This window comes from Lonchura striata, chromosome 26 (assembly GCF_050655825.1).
Source record: "Lonchura striata isolate lonStrDom1 chromosome 26, ASM5065582v1, whole genome shotgun sequence".
NCBI lineage: Eukaryota > Metazoa > Chordata > Aves > Passeriformes > Estrildidae > Lonchura > Lonchura striata.
In genome coordinates this window covers 5,084,827-5,106,702 of record NC_140728.1, presented here as the reverse complement: position 1 = coordinate 5,106,702, position 21,876 = coordinate 5,084,827, and the positions used below count along the sequence as shown (strand labels likewise).

General features: G+C 48.6%; 2 protein-coding genes and 2 non-coding genes across 7 annotated transcripts in view; 2 read left to right on the top strand and 2 right to left on the bottom strand.

The window, feature by feature from the left end:
• The window catches only part of PIK3C2B (phosphatidylinositol-4-phosphate 3-kinase catalytic subunit type 2 beta), a 36,355-nt gene extending 25,878 nt beyond the window's left edge, over window positions 1-10,477 (bottom strand). The window contains exons 1-5 of one of the 3 annotated variants that reach the window (XM_085561283.1): window positions 10,459-10,477; window positions 3,785-4,692; window positions 3,264-3,364; window positions 2,300-2,454; window positions 851-971 (exon numbers count right to left, since the gene is read on the bottom strand). In XM_085561283.1, the coding sequence (XP_085417409.1) occupies window positions 851-971; window positions 2,300-2,454; window positions 3,264-3,364; window positions 3,785-4,639 (1,232 nt within the window). In that variant the 5' untranslated portion in view covers window positions 4,640-4,692; window positions 10,459-10,477. Of the gene's footprint in view, window positions 1-850; window positions 972-2,299; window positions 2,455-3,263; window positions 3,365-3,784; window positions 7,984-10,458 lie in introns of those variants that run through there. The other 2 variants (XM_085561282.1, XM_085561281.1) reach the window with 2 other exon arrangements.
• Window positions 10,478-12,109: 1,632 nt separating this feature from the next.
• On the top strand, window positions 12,110-12,182 carry TRNAK-UUU (transfer RNA lysine (anticodon UUU)). Its single transcript has one exon. It is a non-coding gene; the product is annotated as a tRNA-Lys (tRNA).
• A 179-nt stretch (window positions 12,183-12,361) lies between these two features.
• On the bottom strand, window positions 12,362-12,434 carry TRNAK-UUU (transfer RNA lysine (anticodon UUU)). The gene has a single exon. It is a non-coding gene; the product is annotated as a tRNA-Lys (tRNA).
• Window positions 12,435-14,707: 2,273 nt separating this feature from the next.
• The window catches only part of MDM4 (MDM4 regulator of p53), a 25,309-nt gene continuing 18,140 nt past the window's right edge, over window positions 14,708-21,876 (top strand). The window contains exons 1-3 of one of the 2 annotated variants that reach the window (XM_085561280.1): window positions 14,708-14,799; window positions 19,654-19,762; window positions 21,427-21,501. In XM_085561280.1, the coding sequence (XP_085417406.1) occupies window positions 19,685-19,762; window positions 21,427-21,501 (153 nt within the window). In that variant the 5' untranslated portion in view covers window positions 14,708-14,799; window positions 19,654-19,684. Of the gene's footprint in view, window positions 18,059-19,653; window positions 19,763-21,426; window positions 21,502-21,876 lie in introns of both variants that reach the window. The other variant, XM_085561279.1, reaches the window with a different exon arrangement.

Genomic DNA, 21,876 nt, shown 5'->3' with positions numbered 1-21,876 from the left:
CCTGAGCCCCCCAAATCCATCTCCCTCCTCCTGGGATTTATCCATGGCTGGGATTTATCCAGGGCTGGGATTTTTCCAGGCTCTGCTCCCTGACATGACTTTTATGGAATTCTCCTCCAAAAAAGCATTTTTGGCAGCTCCCAGCTTCCCAGCTGGTTCTCCAAGGATTTGGGGGTCAGCCTGACCAGGAGTGACATTCCCAAGACATTCCCAACATGCTGCTTTTGGCAGGAGCAACTCCAGGGGCAGGAAAAGGAGCAGAGCAGCTCCTGCTGTGCTCCCCGGGATCAACCCTGGGCGTTCATCACCCTGGAGCTCCTGCCATGGATTTTCCCTGATTTTTCCCTGATTTTCCTGTGTTTTCCCTGGGGTTTTTCCTGTTTTTCCCATTTTATTCCATTTCCCCCCTGGTTTTTCCCTCATTTTAACCTGTTTTTTATCTCTTTTTTCCCTGTTTTATCCCTGATTTTTCGTGGTTTTCCCCTGTTTTTTCTCTGATTTTCTCCTGTTTTTTTTTCCCCTGCTTTTCCCCCATGTTCCCCTATTTTTCATCAATTTCCCCCCATTTTTTTCCCTGTTTTTTCCTTGTTTTTTCCCGTTTTTTCCCCATTTCCCCTCACTTCCCCTGTGTTTTTTCCCCTTGCTTTTTGCCTGTTTTCACTCCTCTTTTCCCTGTTTTTTCCATTTTGCCTGTTTTTCCCATTTTTTCCCCTGATTTTCCATTTTTTTCTGTATTTTTCCCTGTTTTTTTTCCCATTTTTCCCTGGCTTTCCCCATTTTTCTCCCATTTTCCCCCATTCCCATCTGTTTTTTCCTGTTTTTTTCCCATTTTTCCCCCAGGGCCACTCACTTCTGCAGGAATTCCTCCAGGCCGCAGATCTTGAGCAGGAAATCCTCGACGTCCACGGCGTGGAGCTCGTCGTGGGTGTAGCACAGGGCCTGGTAGATGAGCAGGTCCACGGTGGAGGAGCCTGGGGGGACGGGAAGGGTCCCTGAATCCTCGGGAATGCTGGGGATGGTGGGATTGGTGGGAATGGTGGGAATACAGGAATGGGGGATTGGTGCGATTCATGGGAATGTGGGAATGGAGGGAATGGAGGGAAGGTGGGGATGGAGGGAATGGTGGGAATGGTGGGGATGGTGGGAATATGGGATTTGGGAAACGGTGGGAATGGTGGGATTGGTAGGGATGGTGGGATTGGTGGGAATGCGGGGATGTTGGGAAGGTGGGGATGGTGGGAATATGGGATTTGGGGAATGGTGGGAATGGTGGGATAGGTAGGGATGGTGGGAATGTGGGAATGGAGGGAATGGTGGGGATGGTGGGGATGGTGGGAATATGGGATTTGGGAAACGGTGGGAATGGTGGGATTGGTAGGGATGGTGGGATTGGTGGGAATGTGGGGATGGAGGAATGGGGGAATGTGGGGATTGGTGGGGATGGGGGAATGAGGGAATGTGGGGATGGTGGGAATGTGGGATTGGTGGGAATGGAGGGAATGCAGGAATGGGGGAATATGGTAATGATGGGAATGGTGAGGATGGGGGAATGTTGGGAATGGTGGAATGGTGGGCATAGTGGGAATGGTGGGGATGGTGGGACTGGGGGAATGTGGGGATTGGTGGGGATTGGTGGGGATGAGGGAATGGTGGGATTGGTAGGGATGGTAGAATGTGGGAATGGAGGGGATGGTGGGAATGTGGGAATGGTGGACATGGTGGGATGGTGGAATTGGTGGGAATGTGGGAATGGGGGAATGGTGGAATGGTGGGGATGGTGGAGATGGTGGGACTGGGGGAATGGTGGATTGGTGAATTGGTCGGATTGGTCAGATTGGTGGGGAAGGCGGGAATGGGGGAATATGGGAATGTGGGAATGGTGGGGATGGTGGGAATGTGGGAATAGGGGAATGAAGGGATGGTGGGATTGGTGGGATTGGTGAGAATGGGGGATTGTTGGGATTGGGGGAATGGTGGGAATGTGGGAATAGGGGAATGGAGGGAATGGTGGGGATGGTGGGAATGTGGGAATAGGGGAATGAAAGGATGGTGGGATTGGTGAGAATGGGGGATTGTTGGGATCATTGGGATTGGGGGAATGGTGGGAATGAGGGGATGGTGGGCATGGTGGGATTGGTGGGATTGGGGGAATGGGGGAATAGGGCAGTGAGGGGACTGTGGGACTGGGGGAATGGTGATATGTGGGGATAGTGGGATTGGTGGGATCGGTGGGAGCATGGGAACGGCAGGAGCAGCGGGAATGCCGGAATGGCCGCTCCGGCGGCCCGGGCGCACTCACAGTCGCAGGTGAAGGTCAGCGGCTCCCTCAGGCCGTCGCACAGCACCGTCACCTTCAGCCCGGCGCCGTGGCCCGGCTGCCCCGGGCTCGCGCTCACCGCGCTCCACACCAGGCCCGAGCCGGAGCGGTCCCCGGAGCCGGAGCTGGAGCGCAGCCTGGGGGGCAGGGGTGGCTCAGGGCTCCCGAGGGGGTCCCACGCCCCAAAAATCACCTGGGTGGCCTCCAGTCCCCTTTTGGTACCGCAAGGGTTCGGCACACGCAGAACAGCCCCTTTGGCGGCCCTGAAGCCCCTTGGAGTGGCCCTGAAGCCCTCTGGGTGGCCCTGAACTCTTCTTGGTGGCCCTGAATCCCCTTTTGGTGGCCCTGAACCCCTCTGGGTGGCTCTGAACTCCTCTTGGTGGCCCTGAATCCCCTTTTGGTGGCCCTGAATCCCCCTTGGTGGCCCGGAACCCCTTTGGGTGGCCCTGAACTCCTCTTGGTGGCCCTGAACCCCATCACGGTGACCCTGAATCCCCTCACGGTGGTCCTGAATCCCCTTTTGGTGACCCTGAAGCCCCTCTGGGTGGCCCTGAAGCTCCTCTGGGTGGCCCTGCATCCCCTCATGGTGGCCCTGAAGCCTCTCAGGGTGGCCATGCAGCTTCTCAGAGTGGCCCTGAGCCCCCCTTGGTGGCCCTGAATCCCCTTGGAGTGGCCCTGAACACCTCTTGGTGGCCCTGAATCCCTCTTGGTGGCCCTGAAGCTCCTCTGGGTGGCCCTGCATCCCCTCATGGTGGCCCTGAAGCCTCTCAGGGTGGCCATGCAGCTTCTCAGAGTGGCCCTGAGTCCCCCTTGGTGGCCCTGAATCCCCTTGGAGTGGCCCTGAACACCTCTTGGTGGCCCTGAATCCCTCTTGGTGGCCCTGAAGCACCTCTGGGTGGCCCTGTAGCCCCATTTGGGTTGTTTTGGGGACATTTTGGATACTCACACATCCAGCATGTGACAGAAGGCGGCCACCTCCTCGTCCCGCTCCTCGGACACCTCGAAGAGCTCGTAGCCGTTGGCCAAGGAGTGGGGCCGGGGAGTCACCTGTGGGGCAGGGCACGAGCCCATCACCTGGGGGCCACCCGTGCCGGGTCTGGCTCACAGACCCTTCAGTTTTGGGGTTTTGGACAGGTCTGGCTCAGTTTTGGTGTTTTGGGTAGGTCTGACTCACAGGACCTTTCAGTTTTGGGGTTTTGGACACGTCTGACTCGCAGACCCTTCAGTTTTGGGGTTTTGGACCAGTCTGGCTCAGTTTTTGGCAGGTCTGACTCAGTTTTTGGGGCTCGGGGCAGGGCTGTCTCATGGGACATCTTGCCCCCACATCCCACACAACATTCCAAGGAGCCACAAGGACGGGACAAGAAGAACCCACCCGGAAGAACACCCATCCCCGGGACATCCCAGCTCTGAATTCCCATCTCCATCCCACCCCAACTCCAATTCCCATTCTGGCAATTCCCTCACCGGCTCCACAGAGATCCTGCGGTTCCTGTTGGCCGCCAGGTTCTTCCTGCCGCCCGCGCGGGCCCCGTAGGTGCGCGGGGGCACCTGGGGGGGCATGGTCTTGCTCCGTGCCACCGGCTTCCCGCTGGATTCCTTCTCCAGGATGTTCTTGCCTTCCTTCCAGCCCCGGGAGCCCGGCAGCGCCTCGGATTCGTAGGTGGACTTGAGGTTGAGGCAGGTGATGGCATCCACGCCGTAGGGATCCTCCTGGGAGATGCGGCGCCCCAAAAGCTTGTCCTGAGCCACCGAGAACATGTTGACGTCCCTGGGCTGGCCCTTGGGGGACAGCGGGGACGCCTTCCCCGAGAGCTGGCCGCCCTCGGGACAGCCCCACAGCGGGTGCCGCGGCGGCAGCGGGGGCGGCGAGAGCTTTTTGGGGGAACCGCCGCCGTCGCGGGGCTCGGAGCCGTTGAGGGGCTCCCCGAGGAATTCCCGCTGGGAGCCCTCGAAGATGAGCAGGTAATCCCCGCCCAGGGAGCCCTTCCAGGGCTGCGGCTCCGGCGGGGCCGGGCCGGGCGCGGGCGGCGCTCGGGGACCCTCGGGGACGTTGGGGACGGCGTAGCCGAGCGCGGGGTCGGAGCCGGAGAGCCCCCGCGCCGCTTTGATGCCGTTCCTGTCCACGGGGTCATCCCAGGAGATGAGGGAACGCTCCTGGAGCCGCTCCTTCCTGGCCCGGCTCTCCTCCTTGTCCTGGCGGAGCCGGGATAAGGCGTCGTACTCCATCTGCAGCGCCTCGGCCAGCGCCAGCTCCTTGCGGCTCAGCCCCACCGACTCCAGCGCCGGCCACTGCTCGGCGCGGCCGCGGCGGCCCGACATCCTGCCGGGACGGGAGCGGCGTCAGGAGAACGGCATCCTGCTGCTCCGGCCGCCTGGAAACGGGAACGGAGAGGGGTCAACGGATGGCGGCTGGGGACGGCGGAATGGGGAGAGGTGAGATGGGTGCCCGTGGATGTCGGGAATGGGGAGAGGTGAGGGATTGATGGATGGGAATGGGGAAAGGTGAGATGGGTGCCCATGGATGTCGGGAATGGGGAAAGGTGAGATGGGTGCCCATGGATGTCGGGAATGGGGAAAGGTGAGATGGGTGCCCATGGATGTCGGGAATAAAGAAAGGTGAGGATTGATGGATGGGTGTCCATGGATGTTGGGAATGGGGAAAGGTGAGATGGGTGCCCATGGATGTCGGGAATAGGGAAAGGTGCGATGGGTGCCCATGGATGCTGGGAATGGGGAAAGGTGAGATGGGTGCCCATGGATGTCAGGAATGGGGAAAGGTGAGATGGGTGCCCATGGATGTCGGGAATGGGGAAAGGTGCGATGGGTGCCCATGGATGCTGGGAATAAAGAAAGGTGAGAATTGATGGATGGGTGCCCACGGATGCTGGGAATGGGGAAAGGTGAGATGGGTGCCCATGGATGCTGGGAATGGGGAAAGGTGAGATGGGTGCCCATGGATGCTGGGAATAAAGAAAGGTGAGAATTGATGGATGGGTGCCCACGGATGCTGGGAATGGGGAAAGGTGAGATGGGTGCCCATGGATGCTGGGATCCCTTCCAACCCAACCCATTCCAGGATTCCCTGGGCTGCTTTGGATGGGATATTGGCAATAAATCCTTCCCTGGGAGGGAATTCCCAGAGAATCCGTGGCTGCTCCATCCCTGGGAGTGTCCCAGGATGGGTTGGACAGTGAATAAAGTGAATAAAATGGGTAAAATTGGTAAAAATGCACCCTGGGATCACGGGAAGTGTCCCTGCCTAGGGCAGGGCTGGGAATGGGATGATCCTTGAGACCTTCCAACCCAAAACATTCCAGTATTCCATAAAAAAATCCCAATTTCAGGACTCCTGACTCATTCCCAGCCTGCAAATTCCCACAGAATCCGTGGCTGCCCCATCCCTGGCAGTGTCCCAGGCCGGGTTTGTCGGGGTTTGGAGCGCCCTGGGACGATGGATGGAATATCCCAAGGTCCTTTCCCACCCATCTGGAATCTCCTGGATAAGGAAGGCCGGGCTGGCTCAGCCCTTCCTGTGTGCCTGGAAAAAGGGAAACGAGCGGGGGCCCAGCAGGGCCAGGGGGTAAAAATAAAAATTTGGCTGCAGCTGCTGCTGCTTCCACTTCCCCAGGACACCAGGCAGGGAAGGGGCTCAGCTGGAATCCCAAAGTTTCCCAAATTTTTTCCCCCTCAAAGGACAAAATCAGCCCCAGATTTGGGGAGGGCAGCGGGACCAGCACCTGCAGCTGGGGCTGAGCCACCCCAAAGGCCACGAGGCTGCCCCAACACTGATTTTATTCAAATTTCAACGATTTGAGGAAAAAAAAATCAGCCCCCGGCAGCAAATCCAGGGATTTTTAAGGCAAAATGGGAAGGAAGAGATGGGAAAGGAAGGGATGAGGGTGCTGAGGGGGCAGCTCCCATCTCTTATTTCAGGAGAGGGAGCTGGGAATGGCCTGGAAAAGCCAGGAAATTTCTGGATCTCACGGATATTTCCCCAGCACCCACCCAGGCACTGCTCAGCGCTAAAAATCAGCAGCAGGGACCCCCAGGTTCTGGGGTTCTGGGCAGGTTTGGCTCATGGGATCTTGAGTTTTTGGGGTTTTGGATGGGTTTGGCTCATGGGACCTCCAATTTTTGGGATTTTGGATGGGTTTGGCTCATTGGACCTCCAGTTTTTGGGGTTTTAGGCAGGTTTGGTTCATGGGACCTCCCATTTTTGGGGTTTAGGTGGGTTTGACTCACGGGATCTTGAGTTTTTGGGGTTTTGGATGGGTTTGGCTCATGGGACCTCCAATTTTTGGGATTTTGGATGGGTTTGGCTCATTGGACCTCCAGTTTTTGGGGTTTTAGGCAGGTTTGGTTCATGGGACCTCCCATTTTTGGGGTTTAGGTGGGTTTGACTCACGGGATCTTGAGTTTTTGGGGTTTTGGATGGGTTTGGCTTATGGAGTCTCAAGTTTTGGGGTTTTTGGCAGATTTCGCTCATAGGACCTCCCATTTTTGGGGTTTTGGGTGGGTTTGGTTCATGGCACCTCTGGTTTTTGATCTTTTGAATGGGTTTGGCTCATGGGATATCAAGATTTTGGGGTTTTGGATGGGTTTGGCTAAAGGGGTCTTGAGTTTTTGGGGGTTTAGGTGGGTTTGGCTCATGGGACCTCCCATTTTTGGGGTTCAGGTGAGGTCTGGCTCCCATACCACCCCCCAGGCCCTCCTCAGCCCACTCAGGGCTCTGCTGATGCCCCAATTTAGGGGAAAACGAGGCCACTCTCCCTTCCCAGTAACGACAAATATTTTACTGGCACCCCTGGCCACCACCACGCCCATTTTGGGGAAAGCAGGAAAATCCTAAATCCCAAATCACCAGATCCAGGAGAGGCCTGGGACCCCCCCAGCCCCACAGGTGGCCCCCACACCCCACCCCAGTGACCAGAGGCCAGCTCAGGGTGTCCCCAGGCTGCTCCTGGGGGGTTTTTGTTCCTCTCCAAGGAACTCCACAATTCCCACAGGATTTGTCCCTTTCCAGGTCCCCCAGCACCAGCTCGTCCAGGGATTTTGGTGCTTTCCAGCTGGAAAAAGTGGCTCCAGGGGGGTGCTGAGAGGTTGGGAATGTTCCCACCCCTGGCATTTTGGGCCCTGCTGCTGCCAGCTGTGGCTTTTTCCTGGAAAAGCAGAAATCCCGAAAGCTGGAAGGCGAACAGAGGAAAATCTGCTTTTAACCCAAAAGCAACAAACTCCCGGCTGAATTTCGCAGCTGCCGAAGCCACAGCTCCGCGCTGCTCTCCAAAACAAACATCTGCATCCCGTGTGGGGCTGGAATTGCCGCGGGAATGGGGCGGGAATGGGGCGGGAATGGGGTTTGACCCCCGCAGGGCTTGGGGACACCGTGAGCAGGTGGCTCAGCCCCTTCCCTTCCCAGGAGGAGCAAAAAAAAAAAAAATAATCCCATGGAAAAGCCTCAAAATCACCCTCCGAGTGCTGGTCCAGGAGCAGGAAGTGATGCTCGGTCAGAGCCTCCTGCTCCAGGGATTTAATGGGAATTTAATGGGAATTTTAATGGGAATTTAATGGGAATTTAATGGGGATTTTTATGGGAATGTTAGTGGTGCCATCATTTAAGGGGGCTTTGGAGCCACCCTGGAAACTGGGAAGGATCCCATGGGATCCCATGGCAGATCCCTGGCTCCAGGGATGGGATCCCAGGGGCTCCTGGAGCACCCCCAAACCTCCCTTCCCCCCCTTAGGACCCCACGGGTGGGACAGGGGGGTGACAGCCACCCCCTTTTAAAGACCGGTGTCCCCACGGTGTCCCCAGAGCCACCTGCTGTCCCTGTCCCCGTGTCACACCCACGCCCAACATTCGGAATCTCCCACCCCCCCCTCGGGGCCGGGGTTTTGGGGGGCCCGGGGGACTCTGTCTGTCCCCGGTGCCACCACCCGTGTCCTGTGCAAATCTCGACTTCCTCCTGCCACCCTCCCGGGGGACAGGAGGGGCTGGAGCCCTAAAAACAGCACAGAAATACCACAGAAACAGCCCAAAACCGCCCCCCAAACACCTCACAAACACCACAAAAACTCCCCCAGAATACCACAAAAATACTCAAAAAAATGCTCTAAAAATGCTCCAAACCCACCCCAAAAATGCCACCAAAACACCTCAAAAACACCCCAAAACCAGGCCCAAAATGCTGCAAAAACACACCAAAAATGCTCTAAAAATGCTCCAAATGAATCCTGGTGCATCCTGCTCAATCCTGGTGAATCCCAGTCAATCCCAGTTTATTCCAGTGCATCCTGGTGCACCCCCAGTGAATCCCAGTGGATCCTGGTGCATCCCAGTGAGCCTCGTTTTATCCCGGTTCATCCCAGTTCATCTCAGTGCATTCCAGTGCATCCCAGTCAATCCCAGTGCATCCCATTGCAACCCAGTCAGTCCCACTGCATCCCAGGGAATCCTGAAGCATCCTAGTCAATCCCAGTGCATCCCGGTGAATCCCAGTCAATCCCAGTGCATCCCAGTGCATCCCAGTGCATCCCAGTGCATCTCAGTCAATCCCAGTGCATCCCAGTGCATCCCAGTGCATCCCAGTCAATCCCAGTCAATCCCAGTCAATCCCAGTGCATCCCAGTGCATCCCAGTGCATCCCAGTGCATCCCAGTCAATCCCAGTCAATCCCAGTGCATCCCAGTGCATCCCAGTCAATCCCAGTGCATCCCAGCCCCGCTCCCACACGGAGCACCTGCTCCCGCTGCAGCAGGCCGGGAATTCCCGGCTGCAGGGTTGGAAGGGCCGATCCTCCAGATCCTCCGGATCCTCCGGATCCTCCGGCTCCTCTCCCAGCCTCCCTGAGGGATTCAGGAGCTCCGAGCTGGGGCAGTGCCTGGTTATCCCGGGAAATCTGGGATAGGCAGGCTCCTCTCCCCACAGCTCCCTGTGATCCCATCCCCGCAGCTCTGGGAAGGGAGGATTGATTTTCTGGGAATACCAGGCTCCAGGAACATTCTCACATCCCCCAGCTCCCTGTTATCCCATTCCTGCCACTCTGGGAAGGGAGGATCGATTTTCCTGGAAAATCTGGGCTCCAGGAACATCACCTCATCCCCCAGCTCCCTGTTATCCCTTCCCTGGGATGGGAATTCTGAATTCTGTTGTCTCTTCCCTGCAGCTCTGGGAAGGAAGGATCAATTTTCTGGGAATACCGAGCTCCAGGAACATTCCCTCATCCCCCAGCTCCCTGTTATCCCTTTCCTGCCGCTCTGGGAAGGGAGGATCGATTTTCTGGGAATACCGAGCCGGGCCCAGCTCCCGGGAACAATCCCAGCCGTGCTCGGCCTCGCACACACGGGCAGGGAATCCCCGCAGCTCCCGAACCTCTGGAATGCGATATCCACGAGCACTGCCGCGGGTTTGGGATCCAGGATCCCACCCGCATCCCCGCAAGAGCCTCCTGCCCTAAAACCGCGGGATTGAGCCGACCCTGCTCGGCCTCGCACCACGGCTGGGCTGTCCCTGTCATTGTCCCTGTCCTGTCCTGTCCCTGTCCCTGTCCCTGTCCCTGTCCCTGTCCCTGTCCCCGTCCCTGTCCCCAACCACTCATCCAAAGGGTGGCATCCCTGCCCAGGGCAGGGGGGTGGGGACCAGAGGGTCCAAAACCAAAAACCGAAACCTAAAACCATTCCAGGATTCTCTGATCCCCATCCCTTCCCTATTTCCATCCCCCTGTCCCCATCCCTGTCCCCCCAACCCTGCCCCACCGGAGGGGACAGGACCCCAACCCCCCACCCTGTCCCCTTCTCCCAACTTCGCCGTTCCTCGGGCACCATTTCATCGTCCCGCTCATCCAAACCCCCCAAATTCCCGGGGGGACATTCCGAGACCCCCTCCCGACCCCTCCGCGTGCCCGGGGCAGGCGCAGCCCCGCGTTCCCCCCGCTCCCTTTTGGGGTTCCCGGCGCTCTGGAGCAGCACCAGGATGAGCCGCAGCTTTTGGGAAGCTCCGCCAAGGCGAGCGGCACCCGCATCTCCCCAGGGTGGGGGAATTACAGACACCAAAAAACCTACATTTCGATAGAAAATATCATTTTTTAGCGGACGAACCGAGCAGAGCCCCCCGCTCCCTCCGCTCCCCGGCGCGGCCCTACCTGCTCCGAGCGGCGGCGGCGGCGGGGCCGGGGGATGCGGGAGGAGCCGGAGGGATGCGGGAGGAGCCGGGAGGATGCGGGAGGAGCCGGAGGGATGCGGGAGGAGCCGGAGGGAGGCGGGAGCTCCGCGGCGGAGGCGGCGGACAATGACGGGTGCGGCGCGGGGCGGTGCGGGGACATCTCCCGGCCGCGCTCCGCATTGCACAGAGCCCCGGCTGGCGTCCCCCGGGGTCCCCCGGTGTCCCCCTGAACGTCCCCAGGGTGTTCCTCATAACACAGAGCCCCGGCTGGCGTCCCCCGGGGTCCCCCGTGAATGTTCCCGGGATGTTCCGTATTGCACAGAGCCCCGGCTGGTGTCCCCCAGTGTCCCTCGTGAAGGTTCCCGGGATGCTCTGCATTGCACAGAGCCCCGGCTGGTGTCCCCCAGTGTCCCCCGGAATGTCCCCAGAGTGTTCCTCATTGTATAGAGCCCCGGCTGGTGTCCCCCAGTGTCCCCCGGAATGTCCCCAGAGTGTTCCTCATTGTATAGAGCCCCGGCTGGTGTCCCCCGGTGTCCCCCGGAATGTCCCCAGAGTGTTCCTCATTGTATAGAGCCTCGGCTGGTGTCCCCCAGTGTCCCCCGGAATGTCCCCAGAGTGTTCCTCATTGTATAGAGCCCCGGCTGGTGTCCCCCGGTGTCCCCCGGAATGTCCCCAGAGTGTTCCTCATTGTATAGAGCCCCGGCTGGTGTCCCCCGGTGTCCCCGTGAATGTCCCCGGGATGTTCTTCATTACACAGAGCCCCCGCTGGTGTCCCCCCATGTCCCCCCGTGTCCCCAGCACGCTCCGGCTGCCCCACGGAACCCCCTGGATGCCGCCCGGAGTTAGGGGGTGCGGGAGGGAAGGTGCGGACAGTGGGGTGCAGATGGGTGTGCAGACAGTGGGGTGCAGATGGGTGTGCAGATGGGGGTGCAGGCAGTGGGGTGCAGATGGGTGTGCAGATGGGGGTGCAGATGGGTGTGCAGACAGTGGGGTGCAGGCAGTGGGGTGCAGGCAGTGGGGTGCAGATGGGTGTGCAGACAGTGGGGTGCAGATGTGGGTGCAGACAGTAGGGTGCAGATGGGGGTGCAGGCAGTGGGGTGCAGGCAGTGGGGTGCATATGGGGGTGCAGATGGGTGTGCAGACAGTGGGGTGCAGACAGTGGGGTGCAGACAGTGGGGTGCAGACAGTGGGGTTCAGGCAGTGGGGTGCAGATGGGTGTGCAGATGGGGGTGCAGGCAGTGGGGTGCAGATGGGTGTGCAGATGGGGGTGCAGGCAGTGGGGTGCAGACAGTAGGGTGCAGATGGGGGTGCAGGCAGTGGGGTGCAGATGGGGGTGCAGATGTGGGTGCAGATGGGGGTGCAGACAGTGGGGTGCAGACAGTAGGGTGCAGATGGGGGTGCAGGCAGTGGGGTGCAGATGGGGGTGCAGATGTGGGTGCAGATGGGGGTGCAGACAGTGGGGTGCAGACAGTAGGGTGCAGATGTGGGTGCAGGCAGTGGGGTGCAGATGGGTGTGCAGACAGTGGGGTGCAGACAGTGGGGTGCAGACAGTGGGGTGCAGACAGAAACCCCATCGGCCACACAACTCCTGCGCAGGGGGATACCCCAGCAGTGCCACAGTTCGCAGCAGAGCCCGGATAGCTCAGTCGGTAGAGCATCAGACTTTTAATCTGAGGGTCCAGGGTTCAAGTCCCTGTTCGGGCGTTACTAATTTTCCTTATTTTGTCCCCTCTCCATTATATTTTTTTTCCCAAAAACCCCTTTTTTACACCCGTGCCACGGTCGGCGTTGCCTTCGGGACGATCCCGGCTGCATCTGCGAGGAATCCTGTCAGGAAATTAAAAAAAAAAAAAAAAAAAAAGAATAGATAGAAAAAGAGTTTTCGCCCGAACAGGGACTTGAACCCTGGACCCTCAGATTAAAAGTCTGATGCTCTACCGACTGAGCTATCCGGGCTCTGCACGCACAGCCCGCGCTCAGCTTTTATCAGCGCACGGCGGGACGGCCGCTCCTGCTTTTTCATTGGAAAAATCCAAATTTTCCGGGAATCCGCCCTCGACCGCGAGCTTCCCTCCGCTCGGAGCAACCACAGAATCGGAACAAAATTCCCAATTATTTCTCAAAAGATCCTGATTATTTCTGTCCGCCCACGGCAGCGGAGTTTGGTGCCGGCAGTTCCCCAGTGCTGGGATTAATTTGGGATTTTCCAAAGGCGTGGAAAATATTCCCATTTTGGAAGGGGAATAATTCAGTTCACCCGCGCGACCGGGCAGGTAACCCAGGAAAATGTGTTTATTTTTGAAATAAATACAGCTGGATATTCTAATATCCAGGTGGATATGGCGATATCCAGAATATTCGGATATCCTGGAGATTTTGATATTTTGATATTTGGATTTTCCAGGGGATGTTAAAATATCCAGGGGAATTTCCCAGGGTGTTAAAATGACAATAACGCAGCTCGAGGGAATATTTCGCCAGCTCATAGACACACGTGGAAATTTGGATTTTTTGATTTATTCCATCCTTCAGGCTCGATAATCCCGAGCGAGATAATCTATTCATTTTCCAGGCAATTATTATAATTTAAATTAATATTTATGCCTAATTCTTATAGATTTTTATTTATTCATTTTATACCGCATATTAGAAAATAAAATATATTCGCTGCGTGGTTACTGTTTGGTATTATTTGATGCATTTATTATTATCAGTTTGGAAATAGTTTGAAAGTTTTGTTTCGTTTTAATTTTTAATGGTGTTTTTTGACTTTTGTTTTGAAATATTTGTAAATTAAGGGTTTATTTCACGTTCATTTTTGATTGCATTTTTGAATTTTAGATTTTTATGTAATGCGTTTATTTGATTTGACAACATTTTAAAATTAAAATTTACAAGTGCATAAAATAAAAAAGTTTATAGGAATTTTATGGTTATTTACATTTAGATTGATATATTAATTTACATTATATATATGTATTTAATTTAACTTATTTATTTGATTTTACGAATTTTAAGTTAAATTTACAAATAAATAAAAGAAAGAAGTTTATAGGAATTTTATTTATATTTATACTTATATATTTACATTTATACTTACATTTTATATATTTATATTTATAGTTATAGTTATAGTTATAGTTATAGTTATATTCTTACACTTTTAAATATTTCTATTATTCATATTTATATTATTTCTATGTATATTTCTATTTCTAATTTATTTATCTTTTTATTTATATTCATATTTTTATTTCTGTTTCTATTTTTCATATTTATGTATATGTATATGTATATGTATATGTATATGTATATGTATATGCATATGCATATGCATATGCATATGTGTATTCTTACACTTTTAAATATTTCTATTTCTATTTCTATTTCTATTTCTATTTCTATTTCTATTTCTATTATTCATGTTTATATTATTTCTATGTATATTTCTATGTACATTTCTATGTATATTTATATTTCTATGTGTATTTATATTTATATTTCTATGTATATTTCCATGTATATTATTTCCATCTATATTTCCATGTATATTTCCAGGTATATTTATATTTATATTTCCATGCATATTTATATGTATATTTCTATGTATATGTATATTTCTGTGTATATTTCTATGTATATGTATATTTCTGTGTATATTTCTATGTATATTTCTGTGTATATTTCTATGTGTATTTCTATGTATATTTCTATTTCTATTTCTATTTCTATTTCTATGTATATTTCTATTTCTATTTCTATTTCTATTTCTATTTCTATTTCTATTTCTATGTATATTTCTATTTCTATTTCTATTTCTATTTCTATTTCTATTTCTATTTCTATTTCTATTTCTATTTCTATTTCTATTATTTCTATTTCAATTTCTATTTCTATTTCTATTTTTAGTTTTATTTTTAGTTTTTGATATTTTAATTTTAATTTTAATTTTAATTTTTATTTTAATTTTAATTTTAATTTTAATTTTAATTTTAATTTTAATTTTAATTTTAATTTTAATTTTAATTTTAATTTTTATTTTTATTTTATTTCATTTTCATTTTCATCTTTTCATTAATTCTCCTCCTCGTTCATTGCCATTCCCCGCGCGGGCCGCGCTCTCACCCCTGGGTCCTCCCGGCCGCCAGGGGGCGCTGCCGCCCCGCGGCCCCGCGGCCGCGCTCGCTGCCCTCCATGGCGCCGCCGCCATCTTGGGCGCCGCGGGAAGCCGCGGCCGGCCGCGCCAAGATGGCGGCGCGGGGCCCGCGGGGCGGCGGCGGCGCCTGGGCCGGCCCGGCCCGGGCCCTGGAGCGGCTGTAGGGTGAGCGGGGCTGAGGCGGCGCCGGCGGGGGGCTGGCCCGGCGGGAGCCCGGGAATTTACATCCCTTCCCGGGGAACTTTGGGATCGCCGGGATCCTTTCGGGTTGGTTTCGTTGTGCCCCCGGGAAAAAAGGATGGAGGGGGGATGTCCCCAAGGGCCTGGAGTGACAGGAGGAGGGAATGGCTCCGGCCTGACAGCGCGGTGTGCGGAATAAATTGATTTTTTTGGGGAATAAATCCTTCCCTGCCATGGAATTCCCAGAGAATCCCTGGCTGATCCATCCCTGGGAAGGAATGGCTCCGGCCTGACAGCGCGATGTGCGGAATAAATTGATTTTTTTGGGGAATAAATCCTTCCCTGCGATGGAATTCCCAGAGAATCCCTGGCTGATCCATCCCTGGGAGGGAATGGCTCCGGCCTGACAGCGCGGTGTGCGGAATAAATTGATTTTTTTGGGGAATAAATCCTTCCCTGCGATGGAATTCCCAGAGAATCCCTGGCTGATCCATCCCTGGGAGGGAATGGCTCCGGCCTGACAGCGCGGTGTGCGGAATAAATTGATTTTTTTGGGGAATAAATCCTTCCCTGCGATGGAATTCCCAGAGAATCCCTGGCTGATCCATCCCTGGGAGGGAATGGCTCCGGCCTGACAGCGCGGTGTGCGGAATAAATTGATTTTTTTGGGGAATAAATCCTTCCCTGCGATGGAATTCCCAGAGAATCCCTGGCTGATCCATCCCTGGAAGCGGGTTGGAAAAAACTGGGATCGTGGAAAAGCATCGCTGCCCACGGACTGGGAGGAATTTTGAGGTTTTTCCCATCTCAAACCTTTCTATAATTCCATTATTCCAGAAATTTGAGGCTTTTTTCCATCCCAGACCTTTCTATAATTCCATTATACCAGGCTTTCCAGAATTTCCAGGGTTTTTTTCCCATCCCAAACCTCTCTGTAATTCCATTATTCCAGGATTTCCAGGTTTTTTTTCTCATCCCAAACCTTTCTATAATTCCATTATTCCAGGATTTCCGGAATTTTCAGGTTCTTTCCCTCCCAAACCTCTCTGTAATTCCATTATTCCAGGATTTCCAGGGTTTTTTTCCATCCCAAACCTCTCTGTAATTCCATTATTCCAGAATTTCCAGAATTTTGAGGCTTTTTTCCATCCCAAACCTTTCTGTAATTCCATTATTGCAGGATATCCAGAAATTTCAGGTTTTTCCCATCCCAAACCTCTCTGTAATTCAATTTTTCCAGGATTTCCAGGTTTTTTTTCCATCCCAAACCTCTCTGTAATTCCATTATTCCAGAATTTCCAGAATTTTGAGGCTTTTTTCCATTCCAAACCTCTCTGTAATTCCATTATTCCAGAATTTTGAGGTCTTTTTCCCCATCCCAAGCCCCTCTATAATTCAATAATTCCAGGATTTCCAGAATTTTGAGGCTTTTCCCCATCCCAAACCGCTCTGTAATTCCATTATTCCAGGATTTTCCGGGTTTTTATTGGAAAACCCCATTTTTTCCCCCTTTTAAAATAGAAATAACCACAAATCAGGACTTTTAAATGGGTGGAAATATTTTCTTATCCCAAATTCCTGCCGGGATTTCGGGAGATTTGCAGAGCAATTCGCTTTTTTTTTGTCATTTTAATTGATCACTTTTGGTTTTCCTCCCGCTTTCACAACATTTCGCAACCAAAGGAACAGTTGCACAACATTTTTATTTTATTTTTTTTTAATTTGTTATCTTTTATTTACTCGAGGTTTGGGTGGTATTTTTTGGGCAAAATGCCTAAAATTTTGAATTTTTAAAATTCCATTTCAGTTAAAATTTCAATTTCAATGAAAATTCAATTTTGAATTTTTAAAGTGTATTTTTAATTAAAATGGGCTAAATTTGAGGTGTGAAACCCCCTCAGGGATTGACGAGGATAAATTTAATTAATCAATCAATCACTTCATGATTGCATCAGTGCTTTTTTTAATTAAAATTACCTAAAATCACGACTTTATTTTAAGTATTTTACTTCATTTGAAAGCTGGAAAAATCCCTGGCCCAATCCCTGCTATGTTTCTACTTTAAACAGAATTTAAAAACTAATTCTTTTCCCTTCAATTTAGACTCTAAAACTCTAAAACAATTTAGACTTTAAAAACTTTTAAAAACAATTTAGACTTTTAAATATTTAATAAGTTTGAATCAATCCTGTCCAGCTCATTTTGGGAGATTTAAAATTATTTTATGTTCAATATTTTGATTTTTTTCCCCTCATATATGTATTAAAATTCAGCAGAAATATCATCAGGGAAGGGATTAAAGCTGCTGTAATTTTAATTATTCCATGTCATTTTCAATGCTCTTCATAAATTTAAATCTAAGCTTGAATAAATTTTAATTTGACTTTGCAGCCACTTGGGATTTTTAGTTTGAAAAAAGCTGCGGGTTTTTTTGGGGGGGTTTTGGTGCCTCAGAAAGGAATTTTTAGTCATAAAAAAGGCGATTTTTAGTCCTAAAAAGGCGATTTTTAGTCATAAAAAATTCGATTTTTAGTCATAAAGGAGGCAAATTATTTTTCCCCCGCCTGGGGTGAAATTTTGGAGTGGAAAATTTGCTCAGCTCATGACTCGGGTGTGATTCACGATTTTCAGCACCAAAAAAATGCCCGGAAATCCATTTTTGGATGGGGTTGGGAGGTGAACTTTGCGATTGGAATTATTCCAAATTTCTGAGCTGGCCGAGCACGAAATTCCATTTTTAAATTTTTTTTTTTAAGGAATTTCCGCCACGTGGGAGCTTTTCAGTGGGGCTAAATCCTTAAATTTTCTTCTGTTTTCTCCTGGAAATATTTTAAAACCTCGCGCACAAAACCTTAATTAACGCCAAAAATTAATTTCTGATGAAATAACAATATTAATGAGAAGCGAACTGCCTAAAAAAAATTTAAAAATTCTCTGCAAAACCCGAGTTTTTAGAGATAAAATCAGCGCTGAAAAGGTTAAAATTCCTCTCCCTCAGCCCTGGGGCAGAAGAATTTCTTGGCGGGGAAAGGGGAAGGAGAAAAAATCCGAATTTTTTCACCTTTTTCGAGCTGATTTTCAGCCCAGCCGTTATCGGCCACTTTCGGTCCCTCCCTCGGGCGAGGTTTGAAAAAAGCGAATTTAAAAAGAAACTAAAAAAAACCTCCCGGAGCATCCTCGGAACTATCCCACGGCAAAATCCCGGGATAAAAATCCCAGGATATTCCAGGAAAAGTCAGGGGCGGTAAGTCCAGCTCATTTTCGGGGTGTTTGTGGTCAATATTTTCATTTTTCCCCTCATAAATGTATTAAAATTCAGCAAAATATGAACTAGGAAGGGATTAAAGCTGTTATAATTTGAATTATTCCAGGTCACTGTCAAGGCTCCTCCTAAATTTAAATATTTAATAAGTTTGAGTGTACCCAGTTCATTTTCAGGGTGTTTGTGGTGAATGTTTTCATTTTTTTCCCTCATAAATATATTAAAATTCAGTAAAATATGAACTGGGAAGGGATTAAACCTTGAATAATTTTAATAATTGAATAATTGAATTTTTCAAATTGAATAATTTGAATTATTCCAGGTCATAAATTTAAATGTTTGATAAATTTGAGTGTGCGCAGCTCATTTTCAGGGTGTTTGTGGTCAATATTTTGATTTTTTTTTCCCTCATAAATGTATTAAAATTCAGTAAAATATGAACTAGGAAGGGATTAAACCTTGAATAATTTGAATTAGTGTACTCAGCTCATTTTTAGGGTGTTTGTGGTCAATATTTTGATTTTTTTTCCCTCATAAATGTATTAAAATTCAGTAAAATATGAACTAGGAAGGGATTAAACCTTGAATAATTTGAATTCCAAGTCATTGTCAATGCTCCTCCTAAATTTAAATATTTAATAAGTTTGAGTGTACCCAGTTCATTTTCAGGGTGTTTGTGGTCAATATTTTCATTTTTTCCATCAGAAAACGGTTAAAAATTAGGGAAATATTAACTGGGGAAGAGATTAAAGCTGGTCTAATTTAAATTATTATTTAGAAATTTGAATTTTTGATGTGCTCGAATCAACCCTTCCCTAATTTTTACCCCTTTTTTCCCCTTTCCCCCCCTTTTTACCCCCTTTTCCCCCTTGTTTCATTTTTTTCTTTTTCCCTTTTTTCTTCTTTTTCCCCCTCCTTTTTTATTTTTTCCTTTTTTTCCTCTTTTTTTAATTTTCCCTTTTTCTTTCCCCTTTTTTTCCTTTTTTTCTTTTTCTGCCTTTTCTTCTCCCTTTCTTCCCCCTTTTCCTTTTTTTCTTTTTTCCCATTTTTTCTTTTTTCCCATTTTTTCACTTTTTTCCTCCTTTTTTCCCTTTCCCCCATTTTTCATTTTTTCCTTTTCCTCCCCCTTTTTTTCCTTTCTTTCCCTCTTTTCCTTCTTTTTTTCTTTCCCCTTTTTCTTCCCCCTTTTTTAAACATTTTTTCTTCTGTTTTCCCCTTTTTTTTCCCCCTTTTTTAACATTTTTTCTACTTTTTCCACCTTTTTTCCCCTTTTTTTCTTTTTCTTTTCCCCCTTTTCCCACCCCTTTTTATTTTCTTTTTTTTCCATTTTTAAAATTTGTTTTCATTTTTTAAAATTTTTTTCTTTAATTTTTTTTCATTTTTTATTTTATTTTTTCTTTTTTTCATTTTTTTCTTTTCTTTTTTTTCTTTTTTTTTCATTTTTTTTTCTTTTTTTTAATTTTCCTTTTTGTTTTTCATTTTTCTCCTTTTCCCCCAGTCCCCCAGAGCAGGAGGGGCCGGACCAGGATCAAAAAATGTGATTTTGGGCGGATTTTAACCCAAAAATGCCTTTGCAGGTCGGCGCTGGAGCAGCTCCTCACTGCCAGGATGAGCAAATTCCCGAATTCCAGCCAAGCCCCCGGCGCTGGGAATTCCTGCGGGATCGCCCCGGGCCGAGCCAGCCACGTAATTAACACCTCATTAGCAGCTAATTAACCCCACTCCCCTCCTTTGGCCTGGTATTTCCCCATTACCAATAAATAAATCGTGGGGAAATATTGGCAAACAGCGGGAAAAATACTGATAAACATTGGGAAATATTGATAGTATTGATAAATAGTAGGGAAAAATATTGATGAATAGTGAGGAAATATTGATAAACATTGGAAAATATTGATAGTGTTGAGAAATAGTAGGGAAAAATATTGATGAATAGTGAGGAAATATTGATAAACATTGGGAAATATTGATAGTGTTGATAAATAGTAGGGAAAAATATTGATGAATAGTGAGGAAATATTGATAAACATTGGGAAATATTGATAGTATTGATAAATAGTAGGGAAAAACATTGATGAATAGTGAGGAAATATTGATAAACATTGGGAAATATTGATAGTGTTGATAAATAGTAGGGAAAAATATTGATGAATAGTGAGGAAATATTGATAAACATTGGGAAATATTGATAGTATTGATAAATAGTAGGGAAAAATATTGATGAATAGTGAGGAAATATTGATAAACATTGGGAAATATTGATAGTGTTGATAAATAGTAGGGAAAAATATTGATGAATAGTGAGGAAATATTGATAAACATTGGGAAATATTGATAGTATTGATAAATAGTAGGGAAAAATATTGATGAATAGTGAGGAAATATTGATAAACATTGGGAAATATTGATAGTGTTGATAAATAGTAGGGAAATATTGGTAATATTGACAAATAGTGGGAAAATGTTGGTAGTGTTGATAAACAGTGGGAAATATTGATAGTATTGATAAATAGTGGGAAAAATATTGATGAATAGTGAGGAAATATTGATAAACATTGGGAAATATTGATAGTATTGATAAACAGTGGGAAATATTGATAGTATTGATAAATAGTAGGGAAATATTGGCAATATTGACAAATAGTGGGAAAATGTTGGTAGTGTTGGTAAACAGTGGGAAAAAGTATTGATGAATAGTGAGGAAATATTGATAAACATTGAGAAAATATTGATAGTATTGATAAACAGTGGGAAATATTGATAGTATTGATAAATAGTAGGGAAATATTGGTAATATTGACAAATAGTGGGAAAATGTTGATAGTGTTGGTAAATAGTGGGGAAGTATTGAGAAATAGTGGGGAAATGTTGATAAATGGGAAAATATTGATTAATAGTGGGGTAATGTTGGTAGTATTGATGAATAGGGGGGGAAATATAGTATTGGGAAATAGTGGGGAAGTATTGATAAGTAGTGGGGAAATATTGATTAATAGTGGGGAAATATTGGTAGTATTGATAAGTAGTGGGAAAATGTTGGTAAATAGTGGGAAAATATTGATAGTATTGGCAAATAGTGGGAAAATATTGGCAAATAGTGGGGAAATATTGGTAAATAATGAGGAAATGTCGGTAAATAGTGGGGAAATGTTGAGAAATGATAGGAAAATATTGATAAATAGTGGAGAAATATTGATAGTATTGATAAATAATGGGGGAATACTGATAAACAGTGGGGTTTTTTTGGTGTGGGGTTTTTTTTGGTGTGGATTCTTTTGGTGTGGGGTGTTTTTGGGACAATCCCAGGTTGGACTGGCAGAATTCCAGGCAATCCCTGCTGTGTTTTCCAGGTGGTTCCCAAGCTGCCCCTGCTGAGGATCCTGAGGGCTGCGGGGGCCCAGGGCGACTCCTTCACGCTCAAAGAGGTGATTTGGGATTTGGGATTTGGGATTCCTCCTTAATTCCCCGGGGAATGTTCCCATCTCACCTGCAGGGGCACCTTGGGGTCATTTTGGGTCAATCCCAAATCCCAGGAATCCATCCCAGAACGTGCTGTCCCCACAGGTGATCCCACATCCCAGGAAATCCCAAATCCCAGGAATCCATGCCAGAACGTGCTGTCCCCACAGGTGATCCCAAATGCCAGGGAATGAATCCCAAATGCCAGGAATCCCCAGGGAATGGATCCCAAATCCCCAGGGAATGGATCCCAAATCCAGGGAATGAATCCCAAATCCCCGCCGCACTGTCCCGCAGGTGATCCCAGGGAATGATCCCCACATTCCTGGAAACCCCAAATC